At 35.5% G+C, this 17098-nt stretch overlaps 1 protein-coding gene across 2 annotated transcripts in view; it reads left to right on the top strand.

Moving 5' to 3' along the window:
* Positions 1 to 17098, top strand: part of Mdga2 (MAM domain containing glycosylphosphatidylinositol anchor 2) — a 766587-nt gene that overhangs the window by 530602 nt on the left and 218887 nt on the right. For both annotated transcript variants that reach the window (XR_015045223.1, XM_021179084.3), the window contains exon 6: positions 12972 to 13241. Coding sequence is in view for 1 of the 2 variants with exons in the window: in XM_021179084.3 (XP_021034743.1) it covers positions 12972 to 13241 (270 nt within the window). In the remaining variant the exon portion in view is untranslated. The remainder of the gene's footprint in view (positions 1 to 12971; positions 13242 to 17098) is intronic.

The raw sequence follows: 17098 nt of genomic DNA, 5'->3' as shown, positions 1-17098 counted from the left end.
GAAAGAAAGAAATAAACAAGTGAAGAGAGAGCTTGTAAAACGCTGAAAAATCTTCATGAAATTCCCAAAAGGGAATTAATGTTTAGAATATGCTGAAAGAATATTAGTAGCAAAGGAAAATTAGAACTTTATCGAAGTGCACTTTATGCATAGAGGGATGTCTCATAAGCAAACCCTTTACCTTGTTCCACTCGTAACCACTAATACAGCATGTACACTTTGGACATTGCAGTTCATATATTCTACTACTATCACTAACAAGGATGCATAGGCTTCTAATGTGACTTTCAATACTTGTTACAGCTTGAATACTTTAGGTATAACTACACTCAAAGCTGTAGCTTTACACCCCAGGGTTTTCCTTAGCATAGCAGAATTTGCCTCAGGCAGTCCTCCTTAGAAACTGACTCATTTCCTCCTTGATTAGAGAAAAACCCTGGACTCCAAAGAATTATGAAAAAAAAAAAAAAAAAAAAACAAAAACCCACAATCAACATTCTATGAATTGGAGTTAGGCAATTATACAGGATTAAAACTATAACTCTGAAATAATTTTGTCCCAGGATAGAGAATGAAAGTTAAAATATCTTTATCAAACAAATATTTTAAGTAATCTGAGAATACTTTCTAATATAGCACCCAATTTAAAAAATAAAATAGCTAGCTATATGACCAATAGCAGTCTTCATTTGTTCTATCCTCTTACTGATTTTATTTTATTTTTTATTAGATATTTTCTTTATTTACATTTCAAATGTTATCCCCTTTCCTAGTTTCCCCTCCAACCCACTCCATCCTTTTCCCCTTCCCCCTGCTCACCAACCCACCCACTCCTTCTTCCTGGCCCTGGCAGTCCCCTATACTTGGGCATAGAACCTTCACAGGGCCAAGGGCCTCTCCTTCCATTGATGACCAACTAGGCCATCCTCTGCTACATATGGAGCTGGAGCCATGAGTCTCACCCATCATGTGCACTCTTTGGTTGATGATTTAGTCCCTGGGAGCTCTGAGGTTACTGATTAGTTCATATTGTTGTTCCTCCTAGGGGGCTGCAAACCCCTTCAGCTCCCTGGGTCCTTTCTCTAGCTCCTTCATTGGGGACCTTGTGCTCAGTCCAATGGATGATTGTAAGCATCTACTTCTGTATTTGTCAGGCACTGGTAAAGCCTCTCAGGAGACAGGTATATCAGGCTCCTGTAAGCAAGCTCTTGTTGGCATAGGCCATAGTGTCTGGTTTTGGTAGTTGTCTATGGAATGGATCCCCAGGTGAGTGAGTCTGAACAGACATTCCTTCAGTCTCTGCTTCACACCTTGTCTCTGTAACTCCTTCCATGGGTATTTTGTTCCCTCTTCTATGAAGGACCAAGGTATCCTGATTTTATTTTACATTTAGAAGAGTTTTAAATCTTTGCTGATATTGACCTGAATCTTGGCATCTCATTATGATTAGCTATATATCTCAGTTCTCCTCCAAAAAATTTATGTTTCCTTTATTTTGGTTTCAGAGACACAAAGTAGCTTAATTGTTTTATTTCTCAATAGTAATCTTCAGAATTACAACTGAAGAAAGTGCTAACTGAAAAGGAAAATTAGACATATTCACTTGTTGAGCGACATGTAATTATTGCAATCACTGTTAGTAATGTAACATAGAAATGATTTTAAGTATGTTTAACAATATTAACAATAATATTAACATTAATATTATTAATGTTATTGATTATTAATATTAATTAAATTAATAATGTTGACAAGAAATATTAAGTTTTTATAATTTCTGAGTTTTTTTTATAAAAAGTAAATAGTTCATGTTGTTTGGTTGGTTGTTTTGTTTGCAACTGGGATTTGAAATGCTATCTCCCCTTGTCCTTAGCATCCACAAGTATTATGCCTCCATACCTGGAGGTATGTTAATATTAGTTAATATTAGTTTTGTAAATATTATCTTCATAACAACTTTATTAACCACCTAAATCTTTGTTGTGTCTTCTTTTGGGTCCTGCTGATACAAATGTATATTACTCTTCTTACCTTGATGTCATATTCCTAAAGATGTAAAAGGATAAGAGTAAGTGTTTTAGCGGTAGAGTATTATAATTATCCTTACTCTTAAAGAGGAGGAATCAAACCAATAGCTTGGGTAAAAGCTTCTGTCTCAATGAAGAATTGACCTTGATATTTAAGTATAATAAATTAGTTAATGTTTTGCTTACTAAATGGTCAAACAATGGAAGTGAACTCCAGGCAGCAAAGTTGGTAACTGTTCTGCTTGTGACATGATAAATATACCTTTACAATGTAGTCTTACTCTCCAGATTCTAGTATCTTCTATACAGAACAAAATATTTTCATATATCACAACTGACTTAGCTGAAAATACTTTGCTTGGGTTTTCTTTCTACGAGTGCTAGATGCCTAAGTTTTTGGTTCTCCTTTGAACGTAAATGAGACCAGGCCTATCAAGACCTTGCCTGTTGAAAATAACAGGAAGGGACTGGGACCAATGGAGGAAGCAACCTGCAATTCTGAAGTTTGTCTTCACAACGCTCTTCGATATTTAGAGAGATCTGTCAGGCTGTTGGGTGTTTGTACTCCTGTAGATGATTGACTGTGGACATTTGCCTTCATTGAGTATTATACATCTTGAACATAAGCAAGCTCCTCTTATTTTGTACAAGAATTAGATTCAAAGGAGTCCTTTGTAAGATGTTACAATGTCTTAACTCAGTGTAGTCCTGTTTGGCACTTTTTCTTTCACTTATTTATTCATTTACTCATTTATTTTAGTAGATATTTACTTTATTTACATTTCAAATGTTGTGCCCTTTCCTAGTTTCCTTTCCAAAAACCCCCTATCCCCTCCCTCTTCCCCCTGTTCACCAACCCACCCACACCAGATTCATGGTCCTACACTGGGGCATAGAGTCTTCACAGAACTAAGAGCCTCTCCTCCCTTTGATGACCAACTAGGCCATCTTCTGCTACATATGGAGCTGGAGCCATGAGTCTCACCCATCATGTGCACTCTTTGGTTGGTGATTTAGTCCCTGGGAGCTCTGGGGGTACTGGTTAGTTTATATTGTTGTTCCTCCTATGGGCCTGCAAAGCCATTCAGCTCCTTGGGTCCTTTCTCGAGCTCCTTCATTGGGTATCCTATGCTCAGTCCAATGGTAGGCTACGAGGATCCACCTCTTTGTCAGGCACTGGTGGAGCCTCTCTAGAGACAACTATAACAGGCTTCTGTCAGTAAGCACTTGTTGGCATCCACAAAAGTGTCTGGGTTTGGTGATTATATATGGGATGGATCCCCAGGTGGAGAAGTCACTGGATGGTCCTTCCTTCAGTTCTCTGCTCCACACTTTGTTTCCGTAACTCCTTTCATGGGTATTTTGTTCCTTCTTACATAATTTTTATAACTTTTTTTATAATTCTTATATAATTTATATAACAATTTTATAATTCTTATATAAGTTATGTAACTTTTTTATAATTTCTATATTCTGATGACATCAACAAGCTGGTCAAGAGTCAAAAACACACATAAATTCAGGGAATTTGAAGATGATATAAGAGCGTAAAGTCACATGAGATAAAAGTAGTTGTATCCAGAAATTTTGTTACTTTTGTTAGAGTATATTTCTGAATGTTGGTAAGCTTTGGTTGTTTTATTCACTTACACATAGTGTTACTTATTATCTGATACATACCCTATAAATACCTACCAAATAAATATATAGGTAGATTGTTTCCCTGGGATGAAGACATTCACTTACTGATGATAAAACAGTAATAACAATAAAAGAGATTCAAAAAAATTCTAGAGACTCTCTTACTTGAGATATGCTATACTATGAAATCGATCATTTTCTTAATCCTTTAATACTATTTTCCATGAAGAAATGGATCTGTTTTCTTGATCATTTCCAGAAATCTGTCTTATGAATATTACAATAATAAAAAATGCATGTTGTTTTCAGTATTCTAGTACACTTTCACTCCTGGAGTAAGTACTATTTATAGATGCTATTTAAAATACTTCAATATTCTTGAACATCATTTCAAATACACTTTCTCGATATGATATCATCCTTGGTCTTCCTGAGCTACAGCAATTAGTGACTGATAATATTGAAATAATGAAGTCACATATGTGGGTAGATCATTCAGTTTTCAAATTAACTCCAAATACATACTCCCCTCTTTATTTTATGAAAAGTCCAGTTATCCACATTTGGCATGAAATACACATGGAGAATGGAATCACAATGATGTATCAGCCAACACAGGCATGTTATCATCTTAGTGAAATGGAGGCTATTTCAAGCAAAGCATAGTTTCTATACATGTCTCCCCACATACAAGTTCACCTCAGGTGTTAGCATTTTACATAACTTTTGCCAGTTTGCAAATGTCTTGTTACAGAACAGAAAGGGGAAGTAAATTTCCTAGTTTCATTACTGTTCACTACTGCACACTTTACTCTCATTCACTTCATCTGGCATCTATTTTTTGACTGATAGCAGACCCCCTCTGTGTTCCTTCTTTTCCCTTTACACAGCAGCTTCCTGTAGCTAGTAATTGACTTTGAATGTACTTGGAAACAGTGACCCACAGACACCAATTGTGTTGTCTTCTGTTCTTAGACTCTCCTGGCAATTGATGTACATTCTGTGGACAGATTTATGGTTTTATTTTTAAATTTTGATCAATTTTTAAAATTATAACATTAATTTCTAATGTGTACATTTTGAATTATGATCACATCCACCCATATATTTTATATATTAATATGCTGGTAAGCTTTTACTGTCAACTTGACACAGCCTAGAGTTACTTAGAGAGGGGCATCAAGGAGGAGTCATTAACATCAGGGTGGCCTGTAAGAGTGTCTGTGGGGATAACCTTGATTGCTGATTGGTGGAACAGCCTACTCTGAGTCCCATCACTCTTGAGGTAGGAGGTCCTGAACAATATAAAAGAGACAAAGGAGAGCTAAGAGTGAGAAAGCAAGGACTCATGCCTACATTCTTCCCTTGCATTTGAACACAAATGCCATGATTCACATAGCTGCCTTAACTACTCCACAGTAATCCACTGGGACCTGGAATTGTAAGACCAATAATCACTTTTCTTGCCCGATTTGGGGAGGTTGGTGCAGTGGTCAGATTTGTTGTCACAACAGCAGAAATGGAACTGAAATAAAAATCCCCATGTAGAAAAACTTTTCTGGATGCAGGGATAGCATGAGCCTGGGAAATTAAGTTCCAGTGAGCTGTAGATAGATGCTGGTAAACCCTTCCAATATACCTGATACTCCAGAGAGTTCTGAGGTCTATACTGTTTGGGTTGCACAGATCAGAAACAGGTTTTCCACTCCAAAGCCTGGCTATCACAGCACTTTTCCTAGTCTTTCTCTATCTGTAGCCTTCTCCTTATCTTTATTGATGTTCCCCCTCAATGCTCTCCTCTGAATAACAGTCTAGAGCCATTGTGAAGGATTTAAATAAGGCGGATCCTGCCAGGAAGAGCTTCTCTATCAAGGAAATCCTATTTGTTTTTCCTCCCTTGTCATTTTCCACCTGAATTCACTTTTTAATTCTTGAATTACTTCTCTCGCTTACTTGAAACATTTGATAGGCATATGTAAGTAAGAGCTTGTGCTTTTTAAATTATAGTCCAAGTGACAATCAAGGCACTATTTTTAGAAATTTCATGCCAGGTCCATGGAAGGTCAAAACCTGTGAGAATACACAAACACTGCGTTTCAGGTTTTAAAGGAATGATTATCTATGCTTTCTACCCCTAATAGGTAGTAATACAAAGAATATGCCTGAGTAAGTATTTCTCTTCCTCAAAGAACCTGTTTTAATTCAACCAGAACTAAATTGTTAAGATTTTACTCAAAAGAAATCTCCAGAAACTAACAGCAGAGTTGCTAGAGTTCTGAGTGGGCATGAATCCCGTTATGAATTCAGATTTGAAATAATTATCTTCTTTTATTTTTTCGATTCAGTCTTATTTTTTCTAATTCAACTATGTGTGTTGCCATGATTTTTGAAGTTTGACTCATTCTGTTTACCATAACCAGTAGTACTAGAATACTCTAAAAATACTTGATTGTTTGCCTTTCTGCTTTATTGGAGATGAACTCAAGTCTTCAAGAGTGCTAGGCAAGCCCATTTCCACTAGGCCACATTTGCATTCCTGTCAGAAAATTCTGATAGATGTATTTTGACTATCTTGGAAACTTCAGTTCTACCTCGTTGCTCTCTTATTTTCACTCTGTCGTTTTACAGCTTTCAGTTCTTTCCCAAGGCCATAAGAATATTGTGTCCCTGACTTCTCATCAGCCATACTCAGTACTGTCAAACAAAAGAAAGGACACAAAGTCCCACTCTCTGTGTAATATCTGGTCTTAGGAGATATGCATATGATAGTCAACAGGCCATTTGTTTTTCTCTGTGGACCATTCAAGTATCTCCCGTTCAGCTCAAGAGGGAAAACAATCACTTTTCTTTACTAGGAGAAAAGGTGCTGAGTGGGATATATGAGAAGAATATCTTTCCTCAGATATGCTTATTGATTAAAATGTTGACTGGGCATGGAGGTTCACACCTGGACTGCTAGTACTTGGGTGATGAAAGCAGGAGGGTCAAGGGATTAAAACCAGTCTGGAGCAACACAACAAATCACTGAGTTAGAGCCAGGCTTGAGGTGTGTAAGACACTGTTATCAGAAAAGAACAACACAGTGGAAAATTTGGGGAAACAGAAACTCAGCTTTTCTGGGCTCATCTCTGTTCTCATCCCTTCTCTTTAATTCCTCTCTCTTTACCCCTCTTTCTTTCTTGACAGTCTGGTCTACTCCTGTCTCTCCCAGGATTGCACTATCTATTATCTATCCCCATGTGCCTGCTGTCTATTATCTGTCAGACTTCCCCAGTCAGGCTTTCATCATTTTAACAAACACCTGAAGCAAACAACCTAAGGGACATTTGATTTATCTTAACTCACAGTTTCCAAGGTTTCAATCCATCATGGTAAGAGGTGCCTAGCAGAGCAGCACATCCCACATCCCACATCAGGAAGAGAAAGGGGAGGGGGAGAGTGGGAGTGATCTATGACAAGATGAGATCAGACATAAACCCCAAGATAGCTCTCACCCCAGTGACAACTTACTGCTGTCACCTGATTCCTTCAGCTTGACCCCATCTCCTGAAATTTCTATACATACAGCTGCATGAGCTGAAGCCCAAGGCTTGCCACACACAACTGTGTGAAAAACATTTCATATAAACCATATTATCATTTCCCCCTTTGCCTCCATTTTTATCTTTCCCATTCTGTTCCTTCCTTCTTATCCTCCTTTTCTGATCTTCCCCCTTCCTCATGCACTTATTCTTACCATTCCTTGTCTTTTTCTCTTTCTCCTAGCCATCATTTACCTATGATGAAGTATTTATCATATCTCATCTATCTATAATCTATTATCTCCTACCTACTACCTGGTCTTTTGTTCATCTATTGGTCCTCTATATCATTTATATTATCAACCTCAGTATCATTTATCACATATAATCTATCCATCACCTATATACCTATTTATACATCTATCTATACATCTGTTTATGTATCATTTTTCTATCATCTATTTATCATCTATCATCTGTCTATCTATCTATCTATCTATCTATCTATCTATCTATCTATCTATCTATCTATCTACCTCTATCTATGGACTGTGTATTATCCATGCTATCCCCATATAGAACACATAACACATGATACAATGCTGTTGTACTCATCCTTAGGGAGGATTCAAGTCTTGATAATTGTGACAACTAATTCCATAATTAAGTGTTGGCATACTATCAGCCTGACATCCTAACTGGCATCATAGTCAAACATAAGCACTGAGAACAGAAAGGCTATCTATACCAGATGGTACAACTGCAATTATTTTCATGTGCTCACAGCACTGTTTTGGCAATTTAGAATGCATGGTTTAAATTTTTTTGATGATGCAAACACCGAACCTCAACCTGAAAAAAAAAAAAAAAGAGTTTACAATGTGAATTGTGAATTGTCAGCATAGGAGGTTGGGGACCCAAAGAATACCCAAGAAGTTCTAAGGATCCAGAGTGCCTAGCAGGAGCTACATGGAAAGATACTCTAAAATCATTTAACCATGTTTGTAAGGAGTGGAAGACCTCACTCTGTGGATCACCAGAGAGAACAAGGAAATGTGGAAAAAAATAATATTTTGGGAACAAAATGAGCCACTCTAATGTAAGAAATAGCATGTTCCTGATCCGTGAGGTAGAAAGTCTATTGCACAGGTCATTTCCACTGTCTTTAGTGTGCCAAGGGTCAGTGTGCCCTTAGACTCAGAAGACCTGTCTTTCACAGACAAGGCTATTGGCAGTCTTTGTGTAAATGTTTAACTTTATTTGAAGGATTGCCTTTGTTTATATAATTCGTGTTCATATGATTTTAATTTGAAGCATAATAATACATAATTGTTAGGTGTAGATTTAATTTCATATATTTTATAATATATGATGATTAAATTGCAATTAATTATCACTTCTCTTCTTAAACATTTATTATATTTTTGTGCTGGGAGGCTTTGGGTCTCTGTCTCTTGGCCCTTTATAAATGTATAATAAAGTGCTGTGGCTTTGGTAGAGGTGCTGTCATCCCAGTCTTTCAGGATGCTAGAATGTAGAACATACTTTTCCATCGGCTTCACTTTTTCTAGCCTCTAATGATCACTGGTTGACTTTTTGTTCTATTAAGTCAGTTCTTCAAACCTTCCACCTCAGTGAGAACAAACATGCTTTACAGTAACCGTAACTTTCCACTTTGATCAGCATCTCAAATGATAATTCTATATTGTCCTGGTCAGTACTTTTCTTGTGCTATTTCATCCTTTGTGTTTGGGTTTTGTGTGTTTAAAATGTACCAAAGTCGTATGTATCCCATGTTTATAAATGAAATGAAAAATACATGCTCCCTAATTTACAAATGAGGGCCTATTTTATTTTGCTTCTGAGTTTTTTTTTTTTCAGATAAGATTTTTTATATCTAAAGTTAGCTTCCAACTCTCTTTGTAGATGAATTTGACCCTGGGGTCCTGGTTCTCCTACTTTCTCAGTTGAATTGCTTGAATTACAAGCCTCTGTCTCAATGTCTAGTGATGGATATGTTTTAGGGGTTGACTCAGTCAATATATTTGGTAATAAAGACATAATAACCAGCTAGGTTTATAATTTAGTACAGTGGGCTTTATCTGTCTTCATTTCCTGGATACTCACTAAACAGAGGAAAGGGTGCTCATCATGTGTGACCTCAAGGCACTAGAACAGTTACAGAACAGTGCTGAGGAACAGCATATGCCAGTCCTAAGAGAAAAAGTATTGAAATACAGTGAGTTTATTTCACTACTAACAATATTATAAAGGGATATTAATATGGGTTCTTGTTCCTTCAAAATGAATGACTTTAAATATGTGGAGGTACAGGACCTTCAAAAATTCAAAATGACCTTAAAATATGCCTGACATATGCCATCAAAAGGATCAAATTTTATAGACCTTTTGTCTTGTAGCAACCACACTGCTTGTCAAGCTACACTAAGCCTAGAAGGGAATAAATAAAGTGATTGACAACCGAAAACATTGTTTAGTGAATCTTTTGTTGTAAGTCCTAAAATAATGGCTTTATGTTTATATTATCCATCCAAAAATACTTGTGTCCTCCATGTTAACAATGCCAATGAGAGGTACACAGAAGTGAAAGAACTTGTGTAGAATCACAGAATATGACTGAATTATGTCTGAAGCACATCATTTGTAACTGAGGAAATATTATGCAATGTGTAGGGAGCTAATGACGTTTTGAGTGAATGTGTATTGTTGAGATGAACACAGCCTTGTCGACTACCCCAATGTCAGACCCAGTCCTTCCCAGGAATGGCTCAGAGATTCGCAAAGCCTTTCCCTCATCTAAGTATGGGTGATGATTAAGAACTTTGACCTTTAACCGAAACCATTGTATGCAGAAACTATCACAACTTTTTCCTACTGGATGATTACCTTGCTTTCTCTGTTTTCGTTCTGTATATAAAAAGCACACTGAGATTCTGGGTTGCTATCAGTGTAGTTCCACTACAGAACACAGATCATCCAATTCAGTTTTTCTAGACCTTTGTCTGTTGTTTCTTTACACATGTGTTGTTGCCACATTTGGATCATTCCTTAAAGCTATACAGGCCACACCCAAAGAGTGACATCAAAAGGATGAAGAAATGAGCAACTAGGGCTGGAGGCACGGTTCTGCAAGGAAAGGCACTTGCCACCAAACCAACCTGACATCCTGAGTTCAAGCCTCAGCACCCACATGGTAAAAGGACAGAACTAACTCCCTCAAGTTCACCTCTGGGCTTCTTATTGGTTCCATTGCACAGGCACACATGCACTGACATGTGCAATATACCTACGCAAATGCATGCATACATGTTAACATGTGACGTTTACAAAGAAGTGAAGAACTGATGTCAAATATAGTAATGCATGCCTTTAAGCCCAGACCTCAGGAGGATAAGAAAGGAAGGTGCTGAAGTCAATGCCCACTTGTCTAGGCAGTGAGATAGCAAATTTCTACATTAGTCAGATCCTAAAATAAAAATTTCAAAGCAGAACCTCACTCAGAGTGTTTGTATACAACCTCAAAATAACATAAGACTCATTCCACAGGAAAGTCTTTTTTAAAATGATACTTATAAATGAAATGTTTTTGTATACTTTAGTTACCCACTCTCGGTCATGACTCCATTTACCCTCTAATAATCACCTGTAATTCTTAAAAAAAGCCATATAGTTACAAAAAGTTCACTAAATGTTACATGCTAATGCATGGGTGTCAAACGTTCAACCTTGTAATTTTCTTAAGCTTTAAAGTTAGACAATTTAGTATAGCAAATATATTTTAATATTATTGAGGCTTCAGGATTGTTAGTCATGTCATCAATTGTCTGAATAGCTACTTTTTCAACTTCAAGAACAATCTGAGAAAATAAAAGGTAACATTAATAAATCTAACTTGCTCAGAACTGTTTTCATCCCAGATTCATGAAGGAGAATATCAATTGATAACATTGCAAATGTTCATCTGTATATCAAAGGAGTCAGAACAATGAATTTCTTGCTATATAGTAAATGACCTTTAAACTTGAAATTCTCTTCTGTTGTTCATTTTGCATAGTTTCTTACAGAAAACTATCCCTCCTCCAATAAGCCTTTTGTATAAACATATACTCTTCTATGTAATGGAAATTTGTTGTTTCTATAGTCCTAATATACATCCTGAAACTTTGACTTGGTTCCTTTTCATACAATTTAAATGTGGTGTAAAACACATTAAACACAACTTGATAAGCACTGGGATTTCTAAAATACTAGTTCAAGAAAATTCGAGGTTTATGCAGTTTATACGAGGATTTCATTTGCATCTTGATGGTAGTATATTAATAAGTAAGTTCAATACATATTTTATAAGATTTAATTGGTGGCATCTTCTAGTCATTAGTTTAATATTTAATAATTCCTTGATACACTTTGTTTTCTCCCCAACTGTGGTGACTTTCACATATCACCTTTAATATGTGTGTTTCCCAAAATCTTTTTAATAATAAATCTTTATAATTTAATGCTAAAACATCAGAGGAGCTGATGTTGTGACATTTTGAAATTTTCCATGCTATTTTAATGATGTTATAAGAGTCAGCAAGCAACAAGGATGCTTGAAAATGTCAGAGACTCCCCACCCCCCGCCATGAATCCTCATCACAGAGCTGTTGCCCTATCTTCCCTTGTTTTCATTTTTAAAGACAGATGGATTTTATTAAAACACACAATTTAATAAGCTTGAAGTCTAAGCTGCAGCTCTAATCTGAGCTTAATAATTTTTAAATTAATGCAGTTACATGAATTTGAAAACATTAATCTCTATATATACTATATAGGTAATATATATATATAATACATATGTACATATATACATTCATGCATATTAACATGTGATATTTAAAAGAAATGAAAAACTGAAGTCAAATATAATAACATATACTATGTGTATAATACATATGCTCTAAATATATACTATGTAGAGTATATATCTAATACATATGTAATATATATGTATATATATATATGTAATATATATACTGCATACAATACTGCTTTCACGTTGTCATCAAATATTCCTGAACATATTAACTTTAACATCAATAAAATACCTGTACACTACTTCTATTTATGAAAATGTCATATATGCTTACACTGTGTTACAATTAAGTTGTGCCTGTATGAGTGTAATATTTTATATTCCCTATATAGCTTCAATTTTTAAGTATTTGTTGTAAAGGTAAGTGTTTTTAATTGAGTGAATATTTATATGTTTATTTTTTAACTTGAGAATTTAAAAAGACTTATTTTTTTCTGTGGGAATTTTACCCATAAAATCATAAAGACTAAACAACTAGGAATGAGAGAAAAATTATCATATCACTAAGAAGAAATGGATGCTGTATTTGACAACATTTGTCACTTTGGTGATTCTTGTGTCAGAACAATAAATTCACAAGTAATTTTTAATAATATTTGCATTGTCTTGTGTGACTTTTCCTAGCGTGCCATAAAAAATAGCACTGACGCTGACCCATAAAAATGATTCTGAATATAACCTCAAAATACTACATCTGGTGGAAAAGACTTAATAATGTTCTATAAATTTATGCTGCTTAACTGAAGTACAGAAGTATTAAATCTGACTAAAATTTGAGTAGGACACTCTAATTTTGAGAAAAAGAACATTTCCATTTAACTACTTGTATGAATAATATAAAACCTGCAATTGATTACCTGTTCGACATATCTCAATAAATGCATGTCTTCTCTTTGTGTCTTTTAGCATCTCCGTCAATTAAGCTCTTGGTGGATGATCCTATAGTTGTAAATCCTGGAGAGGCCATAACGTTAGTGTGTGTTACAACTGGAGGAGAGCCTACACCCTCTCTTACCTGGGTCAGGTCCTTCGGGACTCTGCCAGAAAAGATTGTTTTGAATGGAGGGACATTGACCATACCTGCCATCACCTCTGATGATGCTGGTACTTACAGCTGCATTGCCAATAATAATGTGGGAAACCCTGCAAAAAAGTCCACCAACATCATTGTGAGAGGTGAGTTTGTCTGCAAAGAAAGTAAATACTGTCACTTTTAATTTAAAAATATTTCCTCAAATATTGATTTATATGTCAAATATTGAAAAATATTTAGGAATAATCATAACATATAATTGAAACTAGAATCTAAAAGTCTTAAATACTGATATTTTATTTGGATGAAGGGAATTTTATAGAATACTTACAATAATGTATTATTGACTTGCTCTTAAAATATGTTATCAGTAAAATATAATTACTAATGTGTTACATAAAACAAAATATACTGAGAGCATATGTTAGCTTAGAGCTAATAAATTTATCAGCTTTATGATTTGTTAATATTTATAGAACCCCATTTATAAGAAGACTACATATTTATGTATATGTCCTTTACTTTAAAAATTCTACTTATATATACATTATATATAAAATATGTTGATGATTATATAATGTCATTTAAAAGGCAAAACAGATGAATATAAAAATTTCAAAATATTCTCAAGTACTTTTTCACTGAGATCATTAGGGAATATATAATTCATACCCAGAAGACTTCATTTTCAATTGAGTAAGGTTTCAGGAGGACTCATTGATGGAAATACTTGGAAAAAATCAGAAAAAGAAAGGCAAAGTCCATTTTAAGGTCTGGAATAAAATATAAGCCCCTAAATTAGCAGTGACAGGGATGCAGAGGATTGGCTATCAGCTAGTGCGTTGATATGGTATGTAGCCCAAGTGTTGGAAAAAGAAAATAAGATTTAAGAAAGAACTCAAATACTTATGCTCTGTGTCATAGTAACCTAATAGGGTACTGGATAGGGATGGACCTAGATGGTGCTGATTTTCAGGTAAACAGAGGCACCCACAGGACCAAGAAGACCCTGTGCACATATATATGTAAGCAATGCGTAATTGAGTTCATTGACATTATGTTGGTTGTTTTGTGTATTATTGTAGTGATTTTAGTGAGCCCAGCTCTCTGACATTGAACAATCCATTAGAAATATACTCCTTGACAAGATTATATCGTTTAAAAACAACATAGATTATTATAATGTAAACCAAAATGCTATGGCTCATACCCTTGGCTACAGAATTGTTGGCCGTTGGTGTAGTCAGTAACTGTGAGATGTGTTAAAACCATCTCTTTTTGCAACATGATACAATAAAGTAGTACTAATTAAACTACCATAATGTTTCTTCATGGGATTAAAAAGGCTAGAAACATGCTTTGAGCATTAGTCCTGCCAACGTGCTTATGTTATCAAGGATATGAGAAATAGTCTGTAAAATCTCGCTATACAGTGGACATGAAAACATTGCAACAGTTTGCCTGAAGTGCCATGGATCCAATAGTGAACACCTTTTTATCTTATTTCACCAAACAAACAATCTCACTTGAGAAAAAGTAATAAGTTCAATATAGTTTGCGGAGCAGAGTCATTTGTAACACTGACTCTAAGGACAAGCAAGAATGTCTGTGTTTCTCAGGAATGCTCCAGAAAGAAGGCAATGCACAGCAATGTACCCATCTGTGCATATGGTTAAGGGTAGAACTCCATGTCCATGTCCCCTTCTCAGTATTGGGTGGGACCTCATCTGGCTTAAACCTGTGCAGTCCCTATGAATGCTGCCACAGTCTCCGAGAATTTTTATGAAAAATACCCCTGCTGTATCTTCATGATGTCATTTCCTTGGCCCTACAACCTTCTGCTTCCTTTTCCACATAGATGGCTGAGTATTGAGCAAAATGGTTTGATGACGACATCAGATACAGAATTGAGTGTGTCGACATCTTTCACTGTCTACACAATGTCCAGTGCAGGTCTCTATGTTAATTTCTTTTTCCTACAGGAAGAAGCTTCTATGGGGAGGATTGAACAAACCATAAGTATAACAATATTTCCTTAGGAGTCATTTTCATTGCTATATTCCTTTAGCGGAATATAGCATTAGGTTTTCCCCTACAGTCATAATCTGTCTAGTCTCAGGTTCTTGGCCACTGTAGCAGTGTTGATGTTAGATATAGGTTCCATCTCATGGACTGGATGTGAAATCCATTCAGTAAGTGCTTCACTGCTCCTATAACATTTGTGCCATGATTGCCCTAGCATTTCACATAAAATTAGGAACATGACTTTTTCTTAAAAATACAAATTTTTAAAGTAAAATGCAAGTGATTATATATATTTTTTTTCTAAATGCAATATCTCATTTCTTAAATACAGCAAGCTTAAAATGAATATGAATTTCATGGTTTACAATCTCAGTAGAAAGTTACATCTAAGACAGAAAAACCACCTCTCATGTGATTCTTAAACAGTTTACAGTGATTGAGACACATGTTCCTAAGTCAAGCAAGAAGTAGTCCCCCTGATACATGTGGAAAAAGTTATGTTGGTTCCTAATCTCTTCCTGAATGGCTCAGTGCTTCCACAATCCTACTAGATAATGTGTTGTTTCCATGTGAAGTTTTCTATTGTGTTTCACTAGGTTTAGAAATGCTCAGACTTCTGTCACAAGCAGCTGTTGAGAAAACATGGATAACATCATGGCCAAGAAATGCTGAACATATTTTAGGAATATTTAATGTGCTGCAATGCCTTTAAATTACAAATATATGTGTGATCAAAAACTCTAGATGTGTTTCCTTGGACCCTTCCAATTCAGGATCATTTGAGGCCGGAAACTTGTATTACTAACATGCAAGTCTCAATGGGCTAGCACTATCCTTTGAATATTAGTATTATGCAAATGAGATTTCTTCTAATGTTGTTTCTTTAAACAACCATGATATATCAGCAGACCTCTCTAAAACATAGTTATAAAGGATCCAATAAGTTAAGCAAAGAAAAGAAACATTATTTCAAAGCTTTGCTTGGTCTCATAGAGAATAGAGAGATCCTCCACAGGACTGAGGTAAAATACATACATGTCTTTTAGCCATTTTGAGTTTTGCAAAAGCTTGCATCTCAGTACTCCACATTGTTATACCTGTAATTAAATCTATTCTTTGATCTTCTGCTTTTAATCATATATTCAATCTAAGAACTAAAGAATGAGGTGACTTGCACTTCTTTTGATAAACGAATAAAGCGCTTTTCATGGAATTTTCTATATTCTATTTTGGGTTAAAGTGAATAAGGAACATTCTATTATTAAGATTTATGAAAATAATAAATGATTAGGAAATTAAAAATGATCTTGTATTCTTGAATTACCTGTAAAGTCTACCCCTGCCTCTACTTTTCAAAGATTATTTGACCCTCTTCTTCCACATTGGATGAAGCTGCCATTGTCCTTTGTTGGTTAAGCTAGTCTTGACCATGATATTTCTTCAATTCTAGTTCCTCTTATATACACTTCCCCCAAATAATCTGTTAAGGTAGCGTATGCTTCTCCATATGTGTTATGTAAGGCAAAAAAGAAAGAGAATAACTTAAGACTATTACCATAAGTGCATTTTTTAATTCTCAAAAGGTTCATTGTGATTTAAGGATCAGTTACTGGCTTTGTACTTTTGGGAGTTGGTGAAACCTTTTAGAATGGGGCATGTTAGGATGTCCTTAGATAGTTGTTCATTCTCATGACCTTATTCTTAGATAACCCCTTTGAGAGTACTCATCAGGTTGTTCTTATAAAGGGAATATGTAAATAAACTTCATAGCTGTGATACAATGCCTGAGTAATGAGAGTTTAAAGGTGAAAAGGTTTGGTTCTAACAGTCTGTTTAAGAGGATCTATGGAGACTTGGCTCTGCTTCATGTGGGCCTCTGGTTAGACAGGGCATCAGGGCAGGAGGCATGTATGGAGGCATGTCAGCATACTTCATGCTGGATGGAGCACAGGTGGTAAAAGGATAGAACTGGAAA

Source organism: Mus caroli, unplaced genomic scaffold (assembly GCF_978045245.1).
Source record: "Mus caroli unplaced genomic scaffold, Mus_caroli_1 scaffold_14, whole genome shotgun sequence".
NCBI classification, from domain to species: domain Eukaryota; kingdom Metazoa; phylum Chordata; class Mammalia; order Rodentia; family Muridae; genus Mus; species Mus caroli.
The sequence above is the reverse complement of the archived record's forward strand: the minus strand, read 5'-3'. Positions and strand labels throughout refer to the sequence as shown.